Source organism: Podarcis tiliguerta, assembly GCF_965153285.1.
Source record: "Podarcis tiliguerta genome assembly, chromosome: 13".
Taxonomy (NCBI): Eukaryota; Metazoa; Chordata; class Lepidosauria; order Squamata; family Lacertidae; genus Podarcis; species Podarcis tiliguerta.
In genome coordinates, this window is record NC_139546.1 from 34,942,329 (window position 1) to 34,960,183 (window position 17,855).

At 45.9% G+C, this 17,855-nt stretch overlaps 1 protein-coding gene and 1 long non-coding RNA gene across 3 annotated transcripts in view; one reads left to right on the forward strand and one right to left on the reverse strand.

Moving 5' to 3' along the window:
* TTYH1 (tweety family member 1) overlaps nucleotides 1-16,456 on the forward strand; it is a 67,913-nt gene extending 51,457 nt beyond the window's left edge. Inside the window, exons 11-14 of one of the 2 annotated variants that reach the window (XM_083411622.1) lie at nucleotides 1,221-1,363; nucleotides 3,520-3,711; nucleotides 7,202-7,280; nucleotides 15,286-16,456. In XM_083411622.1, the coding sequence (XP_083267748.1) occupies nucleotides 1,221-1,363; nucleotides 3,520-3,711; nucleotides 7,202-7,280; nucleotides 15,286-15,366 (495 nt within the window). In that variant the 3' untranslated portion in view covers nucleotides 15,367-16,456. The remainder of the gene's footprint in view (nucleotides 1-1,220; nucleotides 1,364-3,519; nucleotides 3,712-7,201; nucleotides 7,281-15,285) is intronic. The other variant, XM_083411623.1, reaches the window with a different exon arrangement.
* Nucleotides 131-2,833, reverse strand: LOC310663625. The gene is made up of 2 exons (XR_014504540.1): nucleotides 1,587-2,833; nucleotides 131-563 (listed from the first exon to the last, which is right to left on the reverse strand). It is a non-coding gene; the product is annotated as an uncharacterized lncRNA (long non-coding RNA).
* Nucleotides 16,457-17,855: the final 1,399 nt, after the last annotated feature.

The following is a 17,855-nucleotide window of genomic DNA, read 5'->3' on the forward strand; positions in this document are numbered from 1 at the left end:
AATACGAACTGCTGGGAACTACAAGACAGGGAGAGCGGCTCTTGCACTCAGGACCTGCCTGCGGCCTCCCCTTTGGGATCTGGTGGCCACCCCAACACCGAAGCAAAATAATTAAATAAAGACCCCTACGTTTTATTCTGGAACAATTGCTATTATTTCAGCAGTTTTGTCGAATACCGTGTCCGTCATTCACAACACGTACAATGCCGTTGACGAACGGTGGCTCTCGTCTCCATGGCATGACATCTCTGAAGAGAGCTTCCAAATTTATCCATTGTAGCACATCAGCACAGCATCATTCAAACTGCCCAAATTAAACTTCATTCAAAGGACCGAATGTGTTCCAGCCAAAATCTTGCTCGGCAGCTGTTCTGAACATCCAACACATTGTCTCATGACAATGTTCAGAATAAATTATTGCTGGCTAATAACCCAGGGCGGTCAATTGACGGTTCATCAAAAGGAGCCAACGATTAGGAGAATGGCCTCCTGATAACTGGGAATCTCTTTGTATGTTTGAATGAGATGCCCATCAGAGCTTAGAGAAGGTAGCAGCCTGCCAGCTGAGAAGAGGAAGAGAGAAACAGGAGTTGGTAGTTTAGTCTTCAGCTGGTGGCTCTTGGCCTGATCCAAGGTGGGTTTCAACAGGAGTACTACCACCAGGGTCTTAGTTTAAAAACACACACCCAAGAATCTTAATGCAGGTCCTGCAAGCTTGAAGTCTGGCCAGCCCTGCTCTAGGGAAACTTAGTTTAAGAATTACCAAAGAAGCTATTGAGAAGAGCATCTGGGCAGGCCTGTTCTCCTGTTAACCCTGCTCTGTGTGTGTGTGTGTACGCTTGCACATGCCTTCCTCTTTCTCCTAGGGCCTTTTCAGCACTGGCCCCGACTTGATGGAACACTCTGTCACAAGAGACTAGGGCCCTGCCGGACGTGACATCTTTCCGCAGGGCCTGCAAGACAGAGCTGTTCCGCCTGGCCTTTGGTTTGGACTCAGTCTGACCCTTATGTTTCCCTCCCCTTATGGTTATGATCTATGGGCTACTTTTAAAATGAGGCTGCATTTTAAATTGTATTTTAACCCTGTATTTTAAATTGGTGTCCCCCCCCCATTATATTTTTATTGTAATTTTACTGGTGTTAGCTGCCCTGAGCCCGGCTCTGGCCGGGAAGGGAGGGGTATAAATAAAATGTATTATTATTATTATTATTATTATTAGGACTATGTGGATGCCCTGAAAGGGCTGTGTTACGATGGCATGGAAGGATTGCTCTTCCTCCTCCTCTTCTCCTTCCTCTCTGCCCTTTCCTTCACCACTGCCGTCTGCAGTCTGCCCCGAGCGTGGAAGAGGTTCCAGAACAGGTGAGCACCCACAGCCTTGGCGTCATCGAGTTGGGCATCAGATTTAATGCAATTTTGCAAATGGTCCCATTAAAGTCCCATGGGGTGGGGCGGCTGCTGCCCTATTTGTCCAGACATCATCTTATGTTGGTCATTTGTTGACTTTAAAAAGCTCCCCCACCAAACAACAACAGTCCACTTTTGCAAAACTTGAACATATGAAGCTATATTGTACTTATGTCACCTGGTTGGCCAGGATGCTTGGACTGGATGGGCCGTTGGCCGGATCCATAATGCAGATGCTGTTGGACTACAGTTCCCTTCGCCCCTGACTATTGGCCATGCTGGCGGGGCCTGATGGGAGCTGGAGTCCAGTTGCCAGGAGGCAACAATGGGACAGGGTGATGGCTTTCATCCTCTGCCTTTGGACTCCCCAGAGAAGACATCTGATTGGCTGTTGTGAGAGGCAGGATGCTGGAATGGATGGACCCCTTGGTCTGATTCAATAGGAGAGTGAACTCGGACCTTCTGCATGTGTACGGTGTCCTCCAAGGCTCAGCTCTGGCCCTTCCTCTTGCTTTCCTGCCAGATCTGCCTGGAATCGACACAAGACAATATCACCAAGGCAACTACCTGTAAACAAGCAATAAATGTCCATAAAAATGGCAAATGTAGTTTCTTTCCCAAATGGGTTTTATCTTAAACAATAGCAAACGCAGTAAATAGAGAGTTCACTCGTAATATACCAGTGGTTCAGCGCTTGGTGATATTATCTTGTGTCGATTGCAGTAGTCTTTGTATCACCTCCCTGTTAATTATTTTATCGTTAAGATTTGCCTGGAGGTCATTCTTCTTTGCCACAGAAAACCAGACAAGTGGCTATTTGCCTTCCCAATCTAGAATTTATTCCTGTGGTCAGATTTTATGTGCAATTATGTGCAATTAAGCAATGAGCGAATACATCTTGGGAGATGGATAACTATCAGCCAGTCGAGCTGGAGCATCAGCTAGGTGTGTGGTCGTGTTCCCATGCAAAATTGCAAAAGGGTACTTGGCGGTCAACTTGTGGCCAGAGGCATTCTAGCTGCAGCATCTGACATGCCGGCTGCAGCCTGGTTGATCAGGCAGCTTTCTAACTAGCTTTTCTGTCCTATGTATTTAACAGTTTGTCTTGATGCGCAGGCATTTAGCGGGTAATGATACTTACCTCCATTCTGTGAAAAGCTTCTCCGGCTGATAAAGAAACCCCACTCCCAGCCCCAGCCCCAGCCAACTAACCAGCCTATGCTCTGGTCTAGCATCAGGGCCAAACTAGAGATCACACTATTCACACAATTGTGCGAATGGGTTTTTTAAAGGAAATTGCAGGTACAATTGGAACCTAGTGCAGAGGTAGGGGAACATTAACTCCTCATTCCTTGCTTCAATCCCAGTTCAGAACAGTTGTTTCCAGATGTCGGGGCCCCAATTTGGAGCAGGACCAATTTGGAGCAGGACCGCAGTGGATCAGGGCTTTGCCGTTTGCTAGGGTCTAACATTTTCTGATGCAAAACGTGTGTCTTCCAGGACATTCTCCCAAGCATGTCATGTGACCTGCACCTCGCCCTGAAAAAAGTGCTTTTGGGGAACGTGATCTCACACGGTGCCCAAGAACACATGTTTTTGGGTGCCGCACGGGATTGTGGCCCCGAAAAACACTTTATCGGGGCAAGAGCATGGCCGCCATTTTTTCTCTGGCACTTGGAAGGTATAGAATCCTTCAAGGAGAACAAAAGACATTGGGTGGAAACTAAAAGACGCTATGCCCATGGCTGAGGATAATTGTTTGAACCCTTCCGGTGGATATGGGTGGGTGGGAAGGGAGGGAAAGAAAAAAATTGTACGGGAAATTTAAAAATTGGAAGGAGATAATATAATGTATGTAAAAATCCCGAACTCAAATAATAATAAAAAAGATTTATTTATTTATTTAAAAAAGAATCCTTCAAGGAGAGAAGCATTCCCTGTAAAGTAGGACACATGGCCCCCCATGAGCCTAGTGGTACAAAAGAGGACCCTGCTCTCTTGCTTCTTGAGTACAATCGTGGGGCCACACCCTTCTTGAGAGGTCTTCCACACATCTGCCAACCTTGCCCCTCACTCTCTCTTTTTCTCTTTCTCCTCGGATTCCCGTCTAGGGACTCGGACTACGACGACATGGAGGACGACGACCCTTTCACGCCCCAGGCACGTAGGCAGCCGACGGTGCGCGCGGGGGGGGCCGGGCCCACCCTGCCCGGCTCCTATAGCCACTGTTCAAGCTGGGGCAGCCGTGGCAGCCTGCGCCTCTCAGCCCCCCCCATTTCCAACGCCCCCGTCTCACAGTACATGTGAGTAGCCCCAAGCGCCCACCTCCCAACCCCCCCTCCCCGCTCGCTCGGTCACGGTGCCCCCTGCGAGGCGGGAGGGGCTCGGAGCGGCCAGCAACCGGCACAGATCCGAGTGCGCGAGTGGCGGGGGGAAGGGAGGGCAGTCCCCACCCCTCCCTCCCAACCTGCATCTGAGTGCTTCCTCCCCCTTTCCTTCCTCCTCTCCTCCTCCTCCTCCTCGCCTACTGCTACAGCATCGCCCTCATCCGAGTCGTGCTTTCTTCATTTCTCTACCTGTCATTGCTCATTCATTTCCTGACTCCTGCATGTCATTCCTGTGTTCTAAAGCCAAACACACAGAGAGATGTTTATGTATATAGGTGTGTACACACACACTTGCACACACGCCAGTCTCCAAGCAGCAAGAGCACCCAGGGGTTCAAGTACTTGCCCTGGATTTGGCATGACTTTAGGATATATGGTTTTATTTACACATATATATCACCTGAGCATAAGGGATGCGGGTGGCGCTGTGGGTTAAACCACAGAGCCTAGGACTTGCCGATCAGAAGGTCGGCGGTTCGAATCCCCGCGACGGGGTGAGCTCCTGTTGCTCGGTCCCTGCTCCTGCCAACCTAGCAGTTCCAAAGCACATCAAAGTGCAAGTAGATAAATAGGTACCACTCTGGCGGGAAGGTAAATGGCATTTCCATGCGCTGCTCGGGTTCGCCACATGACCTGGAAACTGTACGCCAGCTCCCTCGGCCAATAAAGCAAGATGAGCTCTGCAACCCCAGAGTCGGTCATGACTAGACCTAATGGTCAGGGGTACCTTTACCTTTACCACCTGAGCATAAGATGGGAGAGCCCAAAGCATTAACACTCTGATAAGGAAAAAATCATGGGGGGGGTGTGATTTACTCCACTGTCCAGCTCGTCGGGGTGCCACTCCCCGAGGGTCCCTCCGGTCAGTCAAAGGAAGGAGTCTCCGGCCAAGTTAAAGAAGCAAAACAGTGGTCAGTAGACCTGATCTTTATTTGTTGCAACAAGGTTCAAACACCCAAAGAGTCAGAACCCTGAGCATGGGGTTGCATGAACTTTTAAGACTTATCCACCCCTTTCCCATAATACACTTCCAACAGCATCAGCAATACATCACAAACAGGTCATAAAGAGGGAGTGGTTGTCATGTGGTGACATGAGTACGTAGCTCACCCATGTTCATCACCTCTGTTTCCCGGACACCTTTTAATTACCCGATTCCCAAAGAACAATAAAACACACAGAGCGAGCCACACCTCGGTGTCTCTTTTCGGCTTCAGATCAACCTGAAACAAAAGACTAGCTCTCTGGCTGAAACAAAAGACTAGCTCTCTGGCTCTCTGGCCCTCTAGGATGGCAGGACATCCACCCAAGTGAATGGGTAGGAGGTTTCCACTCTCCTGAAAGAACATCATCACCAAACAGTCTCTATGTGAGCCAGTGTGGTGTAGTGGTTAAGAGCGGTGGACTCGTAATCTGGTGAACCGGGTTCGCTTCCCCGCTCCTCCACATGCAGCTGCTGGGTGACCTTGGGCTAGTCACACTTCTCTGAAGTCTCTCAGCCTCACTCACCTCACAGAGTGTTTGTTGTGGGGGAGGAAGGGAAAGGAGAATGTTAGCCGCTTTGAGACTCCTGAAGGGGAGTGAAAGGTGGGATATCAAATCCAAACTCTTCTTCACCAGCTCCTTTAGACATGTAAAGAGGGTGAAGTGAGAGGATGGATGATAACAGGATGCCTGACTTAACGAAGAGGCTGGTTTGACCCGTTCAGCAGTTCCTTCTGTGGACAAACCGCAGCCTTACAAACACAAAATCGCATGCGTGGTTGAGACCCAAACCAACCCCCACAATCCTTTATATTTCAAAAGCTGTTCCTCCTCAACCCAAACCTGTATCCATTAAGTGCCACCCATGGACGTCCTTTGCCATCACCACCACAATCCAGCCCATATCAAGCAGTTTTCCATGGGAGTTATGGATAATGAATCCTTTAGTTTCCTTCACTTCTCTGTCACTTATGTTCCTGCTCTCCCATTCCCATGCCCACCCTGTTTGCACTGGAATTAGCCAACAACTGCTTTGTCCCAGCACTCATTCTCACCCCTTATTCCCACCCCAAGACAGAAGCTTTCCCAAAATCCAGCTTTCCCAAATCCCAAATCCAGAGAGGCTCTTCTGGCGTGGACAGCATAGGCCTCCCTCTCCCTTTTGCTGCTCCTTTTCTCACCCAAAAGCTTCCCAATGTAGGGTAAACTTCTCCAACAAACATTCTGTTTTATTCTTCTCCTTTCCTCCTTCTCATGACCCTTTTACTGTTCTGTTTTGTTACTGCCCTGGCCCAACATCTGGGGCAAGATTCAGTTCGGAATGGTGTACAAATGCCACTTTAAAATTTTTCGAAGCGACCGAGGCCAGATTTTTCTTAGATCTGGCTGATTCACTTAACCTGGGTTGTGAATCCTCTTTGTATAGTGGAGGGTTAGCCATTGCCCTCCTCCTACTGTGTATGAGTACAGTATCGTTTCCTCCATCTTGTCACCTTCCCGGGCCGTGGCCCATCCCGGTTTGCCACCTAAGGGAGCTGAGGCACTCCTTAAATCAGGGTTTCCCAAACTTGGGCCTCCAGCTGTTTTTGGACTACAACTCCCATCATCCCTAGCTAGGAAGACCAGAGACCAGGAATGGTGGGAATTGTGGTCCAAAAACAGTTGGAGACCCAAGTTTGGGAAGCCTTAAAGCATCGCCACTTGGCTTCTCCGCCCTGGAGGGCAGGGAATCCAAGCAGCAACGTGGCATGGAAAAATACCCTGGCTTTTGCCAAACTCAGCAGGAGCCAGGGCCAGACTTAGCAGGAATCAGCATTGCTGTTTGGCTTCTCTGCCAAGGGACAAGGATGGCAAGTGGCAATGGCACACGCATGAGCACCTCTCTCTCAGTGGCAGCAGCAGAAGTGGTGGGACAGGCAGAGCGTCGCCCCTTGCCCTTCTGCCGCCCGAGGCAGGCACTTCACCCTGCCTCTTGGGTGGGCCGGCTCTGTCCCTCCCTTTTTCTGAGAAGGAAGAATTGCACAAGTTGTGCCTGTGCATATGAAACCCTGCGAGTGGAGTTCTCCCATTAAACTTTCAAACACATACAACTCTACGATTCCATGGTTCTATATGACGGAAGGAGGGAATTTATCGACTCCAAAACACAAAGAGCATCCACAGCCCAGGCAGGCGTATCAATCACGCCTTGGTGAAACGAGGATCCGCCTTCTGGTTTATGGCTTCCTGAATTGTGACCAAAATAAACCGAGAACCATATAAATTGCCTGCTCTCTGGGAACTTGTGAAAGACAGGCAGAGTAGAGGCTTTTGAGTATCTCTGAGAGTGGATTTGACCTTCCAGTTCTGGGGTAGTGATCTGCGGAGGGAGGGGGAGGGAGGGGGGACCTGTTTTCAGCTTCTTTGTCGGTGTTGCTTGCAGGAGTCAAAGCGCTTCGTACAGTGGCAGTCCTCGATTTGAGAGCGTCCCCCTCATCGACCGCCATTCCCCACCCCCTTCGGTAAGTTTGCAGCATTGCACGGGCCCCAGATGTGGCACACTAGGGTGATACACAGTGGCCACAGCGGCTGCAGAACAAACCACTGTAGTTTTGTGGCCATGGTTGTGCTGCGAAAACAGTAGAGGGGGGCCTATTGAAAATCTGTAATGATGATGATATTTATTTATTTATACATACATGCATGCATACATACATACATACCCCGCCCATCTGGCTGGGTTTCCCCAGCCAATCTGGGCAGCTCCCAACTGAATATTAAAAACATGATAAAACATCAAACATTAAAAACTCCTCTGGCTAGAACAGGACCATATACACACAGTGGAAAGCGAAAGGGGATTGTGTTTGCTGGTACTGTATAAGCAGTTTGATGCAATTGTACAGGAATTCTGCTCCCTTAAAGCTGCACGGAATGACTACATGTCAACTGCCAAGAAGGCTGCATTTAAAAAAAAAAAAATGAACCTGAAGGGTTAAACAAAGTCTCCAAATATAGAATGCTGGGTTGAGGAATAGGTATACTCTGTGGTCAATGAGCACATCACGTATAAAAAGGGGGCGGGAGGGCAAATTTGGATGCTGCTAATATCCTGTGCGACCAGTTGTCTGGCAGCACTTGTTAATAATATCTGAAGAAAGGGCCGTGTGACGCAGAAATGCTCAGGCAATGTTCACATATTCTGCCTGCTCATTTTCCCCAACCTGCGTCTTGCTTGTCTGCCATATGCATTTGCCGGTGGATAGAGAACGACGAAGCAGTGAAGAGATGGGAAGCCTGTGGCACCCCAGAATTTGCTGGACTGCAGGACTTCCGGAGGCGGCGCGACCGGTAATGGCTGCCCTCTCCGAGTAAGGAGAAGGGAGCTCCGCTGTAAACGGGTCGTCCGCTACGGCGAAGCGGAGACCCATTCAGGAAAACCACAGGTGGCAGAAGCCTGTGGTCTCGGGACCCGGCGGGCGCCAGAAGCAGCCCCCAAAACGTTGAAGGGACCTCGTAAGGGGCTCCGGATCGCGGAGGGGGTAGCGGCGCTGTGGGTCGTTGCGCAAACAGCGAAGTGAAGCCGCGTTGCTGTTGCCGGTCAGCGCTGTCCTTTCTTCCTGCAACTTTCTGAATTTGGGAAACTACAACCCGTGAGTAAATTTGGACATTGAAAACTCTCTGAAACTTTTGTCAACTTTCTGAAACTTTTTGAGAACTTTCTGAAACTTTTAAAACTTTTTTAAAAAAGTTGAAATTTGGCTGAAAACGGAGTGAGGATAAGCAGGAAGCCCATCTCCCGCTATACTGAACTTTAAGCAAAGAGCAGGAGGAGTGGAGACAAAAAGTTATGCGTTAACTAAATGCTGGCACCCTGTTAAAGCAGTTTTCTGAGTGAAAGACTTTGAGCTATTGACTTTTGCTGGTCATATTGGGAGTGCATTGATACTCTTCTTCTGTGGAACCAGTGGATTACAAAATAAATAAGAATCTCTGGTGCTGGAGCTGCCTGGAAGAGCACCAGTTTGCAACTTTGGATACATTGAATTCAGGTTTTGAAACATTCTGAGTTGGAACTGGATACTTTGAAACTGTTGCAGTCAAGGCACTGTAAGAAACACTGTTTTGCTTTAAGTTTTACTCTGCTAAAAATAATACATTGTGGAGGCGATGGACATGGATTTAAATTTACAAGTTTAACTTGGATTTGATCTTTTCCCTGAAGACGTACTAAGCTCCCTCTAGAGGATTTCGGATTTACAGCAGTGACTTTGTCCTACTTTCCCTTTCCCGGCCTCTGTTTGACTACTGTATCTGGGACTCTGCTTTCTCATGGGAACAACTTGGATTGACCTTGGATTACAGATAACTTTGGAATGAGTGGCGCAAGGAGAAGAGGAAGGACTAAACAAACAACTCTAACTTTATCTGCAGCCTCACAGCGCAGATCTTCTGTGCCGGCCTTGCCTTCCATTTTGCCTCCAGACATAGAGGCGGCCTCCCTAATACAGGCAGGGGAGGGAGAGACAGAGGAGCTGCACCTGGGAGATATGGCTTCAGGGACAAGTAGCTCTGTCTTGGAGAAAATTTTGGAGAAACTGGAGGCTCTGGACAAGAAGGCTGATTTGCATACAGCTAAAATTGAACAGAACACAGAAAGCTTGAATAAGCTGACTGGACAAGTTGCACGGAATGCCCAGTCTATTGGAGAATTAAAGGAGGCTGTAGGTGAAAATCGTAAACTGGCTGAAGATACTAGTCAAAGACTGGAAGAACTTGAGAAAGAAGTAAGACCACTCAGCAAACAAGTTGGAGAACATCAGATTTACTTTTCGATGACAGAACTGCGAAACAGGGAGACCAACTTGAGGATACGGTCAATACCAGAGGTGGAAGAAGATAATTTTATTGAATTTCTAACTAAGGAATTTGCCAAGTTTTGGAAGTTAGAGGAAAAAGACTTCAAAATCGTATCTGCTTTCAGGCTTGGCAGAGTCAGAAGGACAGAGAAGCCCAGAGATTGTTTGATAACACTGAGATCAAAGGAGGAAAGGGACAAGATTTTGGGCCTGCACTACGAAAAGTCACTAGACATTTTGGGCAAGAGAATTGAAATCTATAAGGACATTCCTAAGCAGTTGCTGGACTTTAGATCTAACTACACGGAATTGGCAAGACTGTTGAGAAGCAACGCAATTATCTTCAGGTGGGAGTTCCCACAAGGATTATCCTTTACCTACAGAGGGAGAAAGATCAAAATCAAAACAGTGGAAGATAGAGACAAGTTTTTGGGAGCACACGGAGAAGACCTCCACAAAGGACTTGGATTGCCAGCGCCAGAACTTCCAGGGGAGCCCGCCCCCTCGGATCCTCAAGGACCGGAGAACAAGGTACCACCCCAGAAAGAATAACCAGACCTATCCAGGATGTCTCTGCAGCTTTTGAGCTGGAACATAAATGGCTGTAACAGTCCCGAAAAAAGGTCTAAAATTTTTCATATTTTAAAAAAGGAACAATTGGACATTATATGCTTACAAGAAACACATGTGATTAGGCTCCATAGAAAGGTGTTAATAAATAAAAGGCTTGGTCAAGAATTTATATCATCGGATACAGTTAAAAAGAGAGGTGTGGTGATCTATGCAAAAGAGAGCCTTTCACCAAAATTTCTCTTTAAAGATGAAAGTGGAAGAATCCTCGCAATAGAAGTACAGTATCAAGGAGAAAAAATTTTGATATTAGGAATTTATGCTCCAAATGAAGGAAAATCGGATTTTTATAAGAAGTTGCACGAGACCATGCTGGATTATCTGGATTACAACAACGTCATCATGATGGGGGACATGAACGGGGTAGTATCAACAAATATGGATAAGTCACAGAACCAGAACATTACTAAAGAGGGAAGACTACCTAAGACCTTTTTTGAAATGACTGACAATATGGACTGGGTTGACATCTGGAGAGTTAGAAACCCCTTGGGAAGAGAAGGAACATTCTTTTCTGAAGCTCAACTGACTTGGACACGAATCGACCAAATATGGATAACTAGAAGTCTGGCACCTAAGGTGAGGAAGGTGAAAATCTGCCCTAAAACATGCTCCGACCATAACGCCTTGAGAATGGATATGACATTGATCCCAACCGGCTCCTTTAGATGGAAGATGAATGATGGCCTGTTTAGAGACCAAAGAATTGTAAAGAAGGCCCAAAAAACTTTAAAGGACTATTTTGAGATTAACTTGAACACTACGGTGGAAAAAAGAACTATCTGGGATGCAAGTAAAGCTGTGATGAGAGGGTTCTTGATTCAACAGAATTCTTTAAAGAAAAGACTGCAAAATGAAAAGAAAGATAAAATTCTGGAAAGTATCAAAGAGTTGGAGAAGAAGTTAAGATCTAACCCGAAGTCCCAACCGATTCTGAGAGAAATTAAACTTTATCAGGCACAATATTCCAAACTGATAAATCAGGAAATAGAATGGAAGATTAAAACAATGAAACAAAAAACTTTTGAATCGGCAAATAAATGTGGGAAACTGCTAGCTTGGCAGCTGAAAAGGAGACAAAGATTAAATACAGTAACAAACTTAGAGGTTGAAGGAAGGAACATTCAGAACCCGGGAGAGATTAGAAAGTGCTTCCAGAGGTATTTTAAAAAGCTATACACTCAAGGGCCACAAGATGAAATAGAGATTACACAATTTTTGGAGAGAAATGGATTAGCAAAGCTGTCAGAAGAAAATAGAACAATTTTGAATGGCAAAATAACACGACAAGAGATTGAACAGGCCATCCAGAGTCTGAAACAGGGCAAATCACCAGGGCCAGATGGACTGACCTCTAACTACTATAAGACATTGAAGGATTATTTGATACAACCTTTGTTGGAGGTCAGTAATGAAATAATGGAGGGGAAGAAGGCGCCTGAATCGTGGAAAGAAGCATTTATCACATTGATTCCAAAGTCAGAAACTGAAAAGACACAACTCAAGAACTACCGTCCCATCTCCCTTTTAAATGTGGATTACAAAATATTTGCAGATGTTTTGGCACGAAGATTTAAGAAAGTTTTAAGTGAGATAATCCATAAAGACCAGGCAGGCTTTCTCCCGGGCAGACATATGTTTACTAACACAAGGAACATCATAGACATATTGGAACTTTTACAAACAAACATAAACACTAAAGCAGTTTTAATTTTTATAGACGCGGAGAAAGCCTTCGACAACATATCTTGGAAATTTATGAAGGGGAATTTAAAAGAAATGGGAGTGGGACGGGGGTTTGAGAACGGGATTGAGGCAATATATTCAGAACAAAAGGCCAAACTGATAGTTAACAATGTGGTTACAGAAGAGTTTAAAATTGAAAAAGGTACACGACAAGGCTGCCCGATTTCCCCATTACTGTTTATTTCGGTTCTGGAAGTGCTCCTGAATATGATTAGGGGGGACAGGTTGGTGGAAGGGATTCAGGTCGGAGCGAAACAATATAAACTTAAAGCTTTTGCAGATGACCTAGTTCTGACATTACAGGAGCCGGAGTCTAGTTTGAAAAGAGTACTACAACTGATTCAAAACTTTGGTCGAGTGGCAGGATTTAAGTTAAACAAGCAAAAAACTAAAGTTTTGGGGAAAAACTTGACAGATAATGAGTTGGAACAGCTTCAGAAAGAGACAGAACTAAATGTGGTTAAAAAAGTTAAATACCTAGGGGTAAACATAACAGCAAAAAATCTGAGTTTATTTAAAGATAATTATGAAAAATGTTGGTCAGAAATTAAGAGAGACTTGGATAGTTGGTCAAGACTAAAACTTTCTTTGTTGGGCCGAATAGCTGCCATCAAGATGAATGTATTGCCAAAAATGTTATTTTTGTTTCAGACACTGCAGATTGTAGACAAGACAGAGTGCTTCCGGAAGTGGCAGAAAGATATTTCTAAATTTGTCTGGCAGGGCAAAAAGCCCAGAATCAAATTTAAAATATTAACAGATGCGAAAGAAAGAGGGGGCTTTGCCCTGCCAGATTTAAAGTTGTATTATGAAGCTGCAGCTTTCTGCTGGTTAAAAGATTGGTTACTTCTTGAAGATACGGATGTCTTGGATTTGGAAGGTTTTAATAACGCGTTTGGATGGCATGCATATTTATGGTATGATAAAGCTAAGATAAATAAGGCCTTCAAGAACCATATTGTCAGAAAATCAGTTTTTAATGTCTGGACAAAATATAAAGACTTACTGGAGAATAAAACTCCGAGGTGGCTGTCACCCCTGGAGGCTAAGGCTCGGAAAAGAGCCAATATGGAGGCCAACTGGCCAAAATATTGGGAGATAATAGAAAAGGATGGTGACAACTGGAAATTGCAGAGTTTAGAAAAGATGAGAGACAAAGTGCGAGACTGGTTACAATATGCTCAGATTAAAGAAGTGTTTAAAAATGACAAAAAGCTAGGATTCCAAGTGGAAAAGTCAAAGTTAGAAACTGAACTGTTAGAACCTAAGACTAAGGTACTTTCAAGAATGTATAACTTGCTGCTGAAATGGAACACACATGACGAAATGGTAAAATCAACAATGATAAAATGGGCGCAGGACATTGGGTATAATATTATGTTTGAAGATTGGGAAAGGTTGTGGACCTCTGGGCTGAACTTCACTGCATGTAATGCGTTGAAGGAAAATGTGATGAAAATGATGTATAGATGGTACATGACCCCTGTTAAACTGGCTAAAATATACCATTCGTCTGATAGCAAATGTTGGAAATGTAAGGAAAATGAAGGAACATTTTTTCACCTCTGGTGGACCTGCCCTAGAGTGAAGGCCTTTTGGGAGAAGATATATAATGAATTAAAAAAGGTGTTTAAATACACCTTTACTAAGAAACCAGAGGCCTTTCTCCTGGGTATTGTAGGCCAGAGTGTGTTAAAAAAGGACAGAACATTCTTTATGTACGCAACAACAGCAGCAAGAATATTAATTGCCAAGAATTGGAAAACTCAGGAGCTACCCACTGTGGAAGAATGGCAGACGCAACTGATGGACTATATGCAATTAGCCGAGATGACCGGCAGAATTCGAGACCAGGGAGAAGAAAGGATGGAAGAAGACTGGAGGGAATTTAAGATTTATTTACAAAAATATTGTAATTTGGCTGAGTGTTGAATTGGATGCCAGTGCAGATAACTGTCTACCATTAAATTAGATTTAAGGCTGAATCATATGTCAAACCAAATTAAGATTATTAATTAAGATGAGTTAAATGATAATTTGTTTGAAATAAATTTAATAATGATGTAAGTGTATGCGGGAGGTGTGGGGGAGTCCCATGTAATAACTGAGAGATGTTAAATGGACAATGATAAGTTGTGCTTATCTAATATATGCTTTATTTGAAAACTTCAATAAATATATATTAAAAAAAAAAAAAAAACAGAATTTGCTGGACTGCAGTCTCCCATTGGCCACATTCATGCACTACCTTTAAAGCACATATCCCCCCACCCCTGCCAAAGAATCATGAGAACTGTTGTTTGCACAGCTACGATTCCCAGCAACTGCAACTAGCTACACTCCCCCAGATTCTTTGGAGGAGAGTCATGTACAGTGGTACCTCGGTTTAAGAACAGTCCGGTGTAAGAACAATTTGGTTTACAAACTCCGCAAAACCGGAAATAGTGTCCTGGTTTGAGAACTTGACCTTGGTCTAAGAACGGAATCCGAACAGTGGAAGGGCACCGGTGGCAGGAGGCCTCAATAGGGAAAGCACACCACGATTTTGTTATGTACTGAGTTGAATAGGATCCAAAATGCAGCAGTCTGATTGGTCCTAGAACAATAGGATCCAGAATGCAGCAGTCTGATTGGTCCACAGGAGCCACCCAATCCAGCTCCAGGTGGAAGTAAATCCGCAACCTGATCGGCTTACAGGTGAATCCTGGAATTAGCCAATCACGTGGGGCCCATTGTGTAAATAATGTATATAAAGCAGACATTCTGAGGGAACTCCCATTCCTCTTCACTATGAGCTGAATAAAGAGCATGAAATCCACTCTCAACTCTGAGTATACAGTGGTACCTCGGGTTAAGTACTTAATTCGTTCCGGAGGTCCGTACTTAACCTGAAACTGTTCTTAACCTGAAGCACCACTTTAGCTAATGGGGCCTCCCGCTGCCGCCACGTGATTTCTGTTCTCATCCTGAAGCAAAGTTCTTAACCTGAAGCACTATTTTTGGGTTAGCGGAGTCTGTAACCTGAAGCGTATGTAACCCGAGGTACTACTGTATTTCAGATTTAAGAACTGTTTCGGTTTAAGAATGGACTTCCAGAACAGATTAAGTTCGTAAACTGAGGTACCACTGTACTTTAAAGGTGTGGTTGTGTCCTGAGAACTGATCGGAGCTGGGAGTCCAGCGCCATCTGCAGGGCCACAAGTTCCCCACCTGCAGCTGTTCCTATTGCTGTTGTGATATCTCTCTTGGGTAATAATAACTCCTCTACTCCTGTCTATGTATCGCCCCACAGTATTCTCCCAGCATGAGAGCGTCTTATGTCGGTGCTAGCGAAGAAGTGGACCTTCCCTACCGGACCGGATTCCTGCCCTAGATGAACCCCAGAAGACCCCGACCCAACCCACCTCCATGCCATCCGACTAACACAGAGCAGATCCCACCCCCCCAAAACACACACCTCTTTCCATGAGGCTAGCCACGTCGCTGCATCTTGTCTGCCCCCAATCCCCTTTCACTTGGATCTCTTCTTCACTCATTCCATTTGCCTGCCTTCTATAAGAACGCAAGAGAAAAGGAGAGGGGAGCAGTTATATCCCATTCCCATGCATATATAGGAATACACATATATGAATATTAATGCCCCGTATGTGAATATATGGGGCATTAATAGAGTGATGAGTGAGCAAAAGGCCAAGGAAAGGGGATCAAAGAAGGAGAATGTAATAGAAAGAAGGAAAAGAAAGAGGCAGGACGAGGGTGAGCCAAGTCAAAGGCCAAATGGGTGAATAGGTACCTGAATGGGGGGCTTGTCCGCACTTAGGTTCCCTCTGCTCCTGCCAGGCCCCTTCCATGCTTTAGAGCCCTGTGTCTGAGCACCCTTGCCCCTGCCGTTTCCCCGCCCAATCGGAGCAAACAGCGACCCATGGGAAAACCCGCATCGCTCAGACGCTGAGCTTCTAAGCCCCGACCTGTGCCTGGAAAGCACAGGCTAAAGTGTGGATGAGCCCCGAGAGAAGGAATGGCAGGGAACAGCTGGCGGTGCGTAGATAGATAGGTAAAAATAGAGTGAACAAATGGACATTTATATGCAAACGAGGGTGTGCAAACGAGAGCCAGCGACGGAGGGAAAGGAGGCAGGGGCTGAAGGAACGAAACGAGGGGTAGGCTGAAAGCGCAGGCGGGCAAGGGAGGCTAAAATCCGAGCTTGAGATACGGGAACTGCTAAGCCACCCAGCGAGAGACACTCATCCCTGCTGCACCCTCTCACTGTGGGCACCCCAGACAGGTGGGGCGCACACTGCTGGGCCCAACAGGGAGATCCAAGGAAAGAGGGGAGTCCAGTAGGGGCCCAGAACCAGCCCTGCTCCCCACCAGCCTCCTTGCTCCGAATTAGAGCCCCCTCCCAACACTAACAAGCGTTTGGAATTTGCCCAGTTTAAAAATAAAAGGGAAACTTTATTTTACATGGCGTTTACGTATGATTTTGTGTGTGTGTGTGGTCCTCTGGGTCCTTCTGGGACAGCCTTCCCCAACCCCTTCCAGATGTTTTGGACTACAACTCCTATCAACCCCTTAGTACTCCTTTGTTGGTGAGTGATGATGGGAGGTGTAGTCCAAAATATATGGAGGGCCCCAGCTTTGGAGAAGGATGTTCTGCAGGCTTTGGGAGCCTAGTGCAGATCAAAGAACAGGGCAGAAATTAATGATCTCCCTCAAGTTTAAATTCTGGAACCCTTTTTTGTTTTGCATATTTGGCATCCTAAAATTTCAGCCACAATTTGAAATACTAGTCCTGTAGAACTGTACAGGACAATACAGTAGAACTGTATTGACAAGGGGGTCTGCGACAAAATGTTGCCGTATCTATCAAGTTAGCATTCCTTGGCTATTTTCCATGTTGATTGGGCTATTTGGGGCAGGGGGAGGGAAGTAATCCCAATAGCTGTTTTTGAAAGCCTTGTGTATTTATCTTATTGATTTAAATCTTGCCTTTCCAGAGGAGTTCAGGGCAGGAAGCAATAAATGATAATAAAAACACCTTAAAAGAGATGGAGATGCTGAAAAAGGGAGGTCCTCAGTCAGTGCTGAAAAAACATGAGAGGTGATGCCTATCAAGGGAAGGGAATGAAAAAGGTAAAAAAAGAAAAGGACCCCTGGACACTTAAGTCCAGTCAAAAGGCGACTCTGGGGTTATGGCACTCATCTCGCTTTTCAGGCCAAGGGAACCGGCATTTGTCCACAGACAGCTTTCCGGGTCATGTGGCCAGCTTGACTAAACCGCTTCTGCTCTAATGGGGCACCATGATAGAAGGCAGAGTGCACGGAAACGCCATTTAGCTTCCTGCCACAGTGGTACCTATTAATCTATTTGCACTGGCATACTTTTGAACTGCTAGGTTGGCAGAAGCTGGGACAGAGCAACAGGAGCTCACCCCGTCACAGGGATTCGAACTGCCGACCTGATCGGCAAGCCCAAGAGGCTCAGGAGTAAGTGCCACCACACCAGAGGTCTATGTGGAATGGACCTTCTAATAAGATTATATCTGCAGGAGACCTTCACCTGCAGTGATGATCAGGTACATAGTACTTCTGCAAACCAAAATTCTGACACCTCCCTCTTGTTTCTCCGGGGCCCATTCTGGCTCCATTTCCTGTGGGCTCTCACAACCTGAGCTCAGTGTTAAAGGAACCAGCGCAAAACACACAGTGAACTGCAAATCAGGAATGGAAAATAGACTAAAAATCAGCTAGCGCAACCTGGATTTTCAGAGTTTAGAATTGGGGCACACAGCTTCAGAAACAGAGGCTTTGAATTATGCACCCCAAGGGGTGTCGGGTTCTGCCTTACATGTGCTGTTGTAC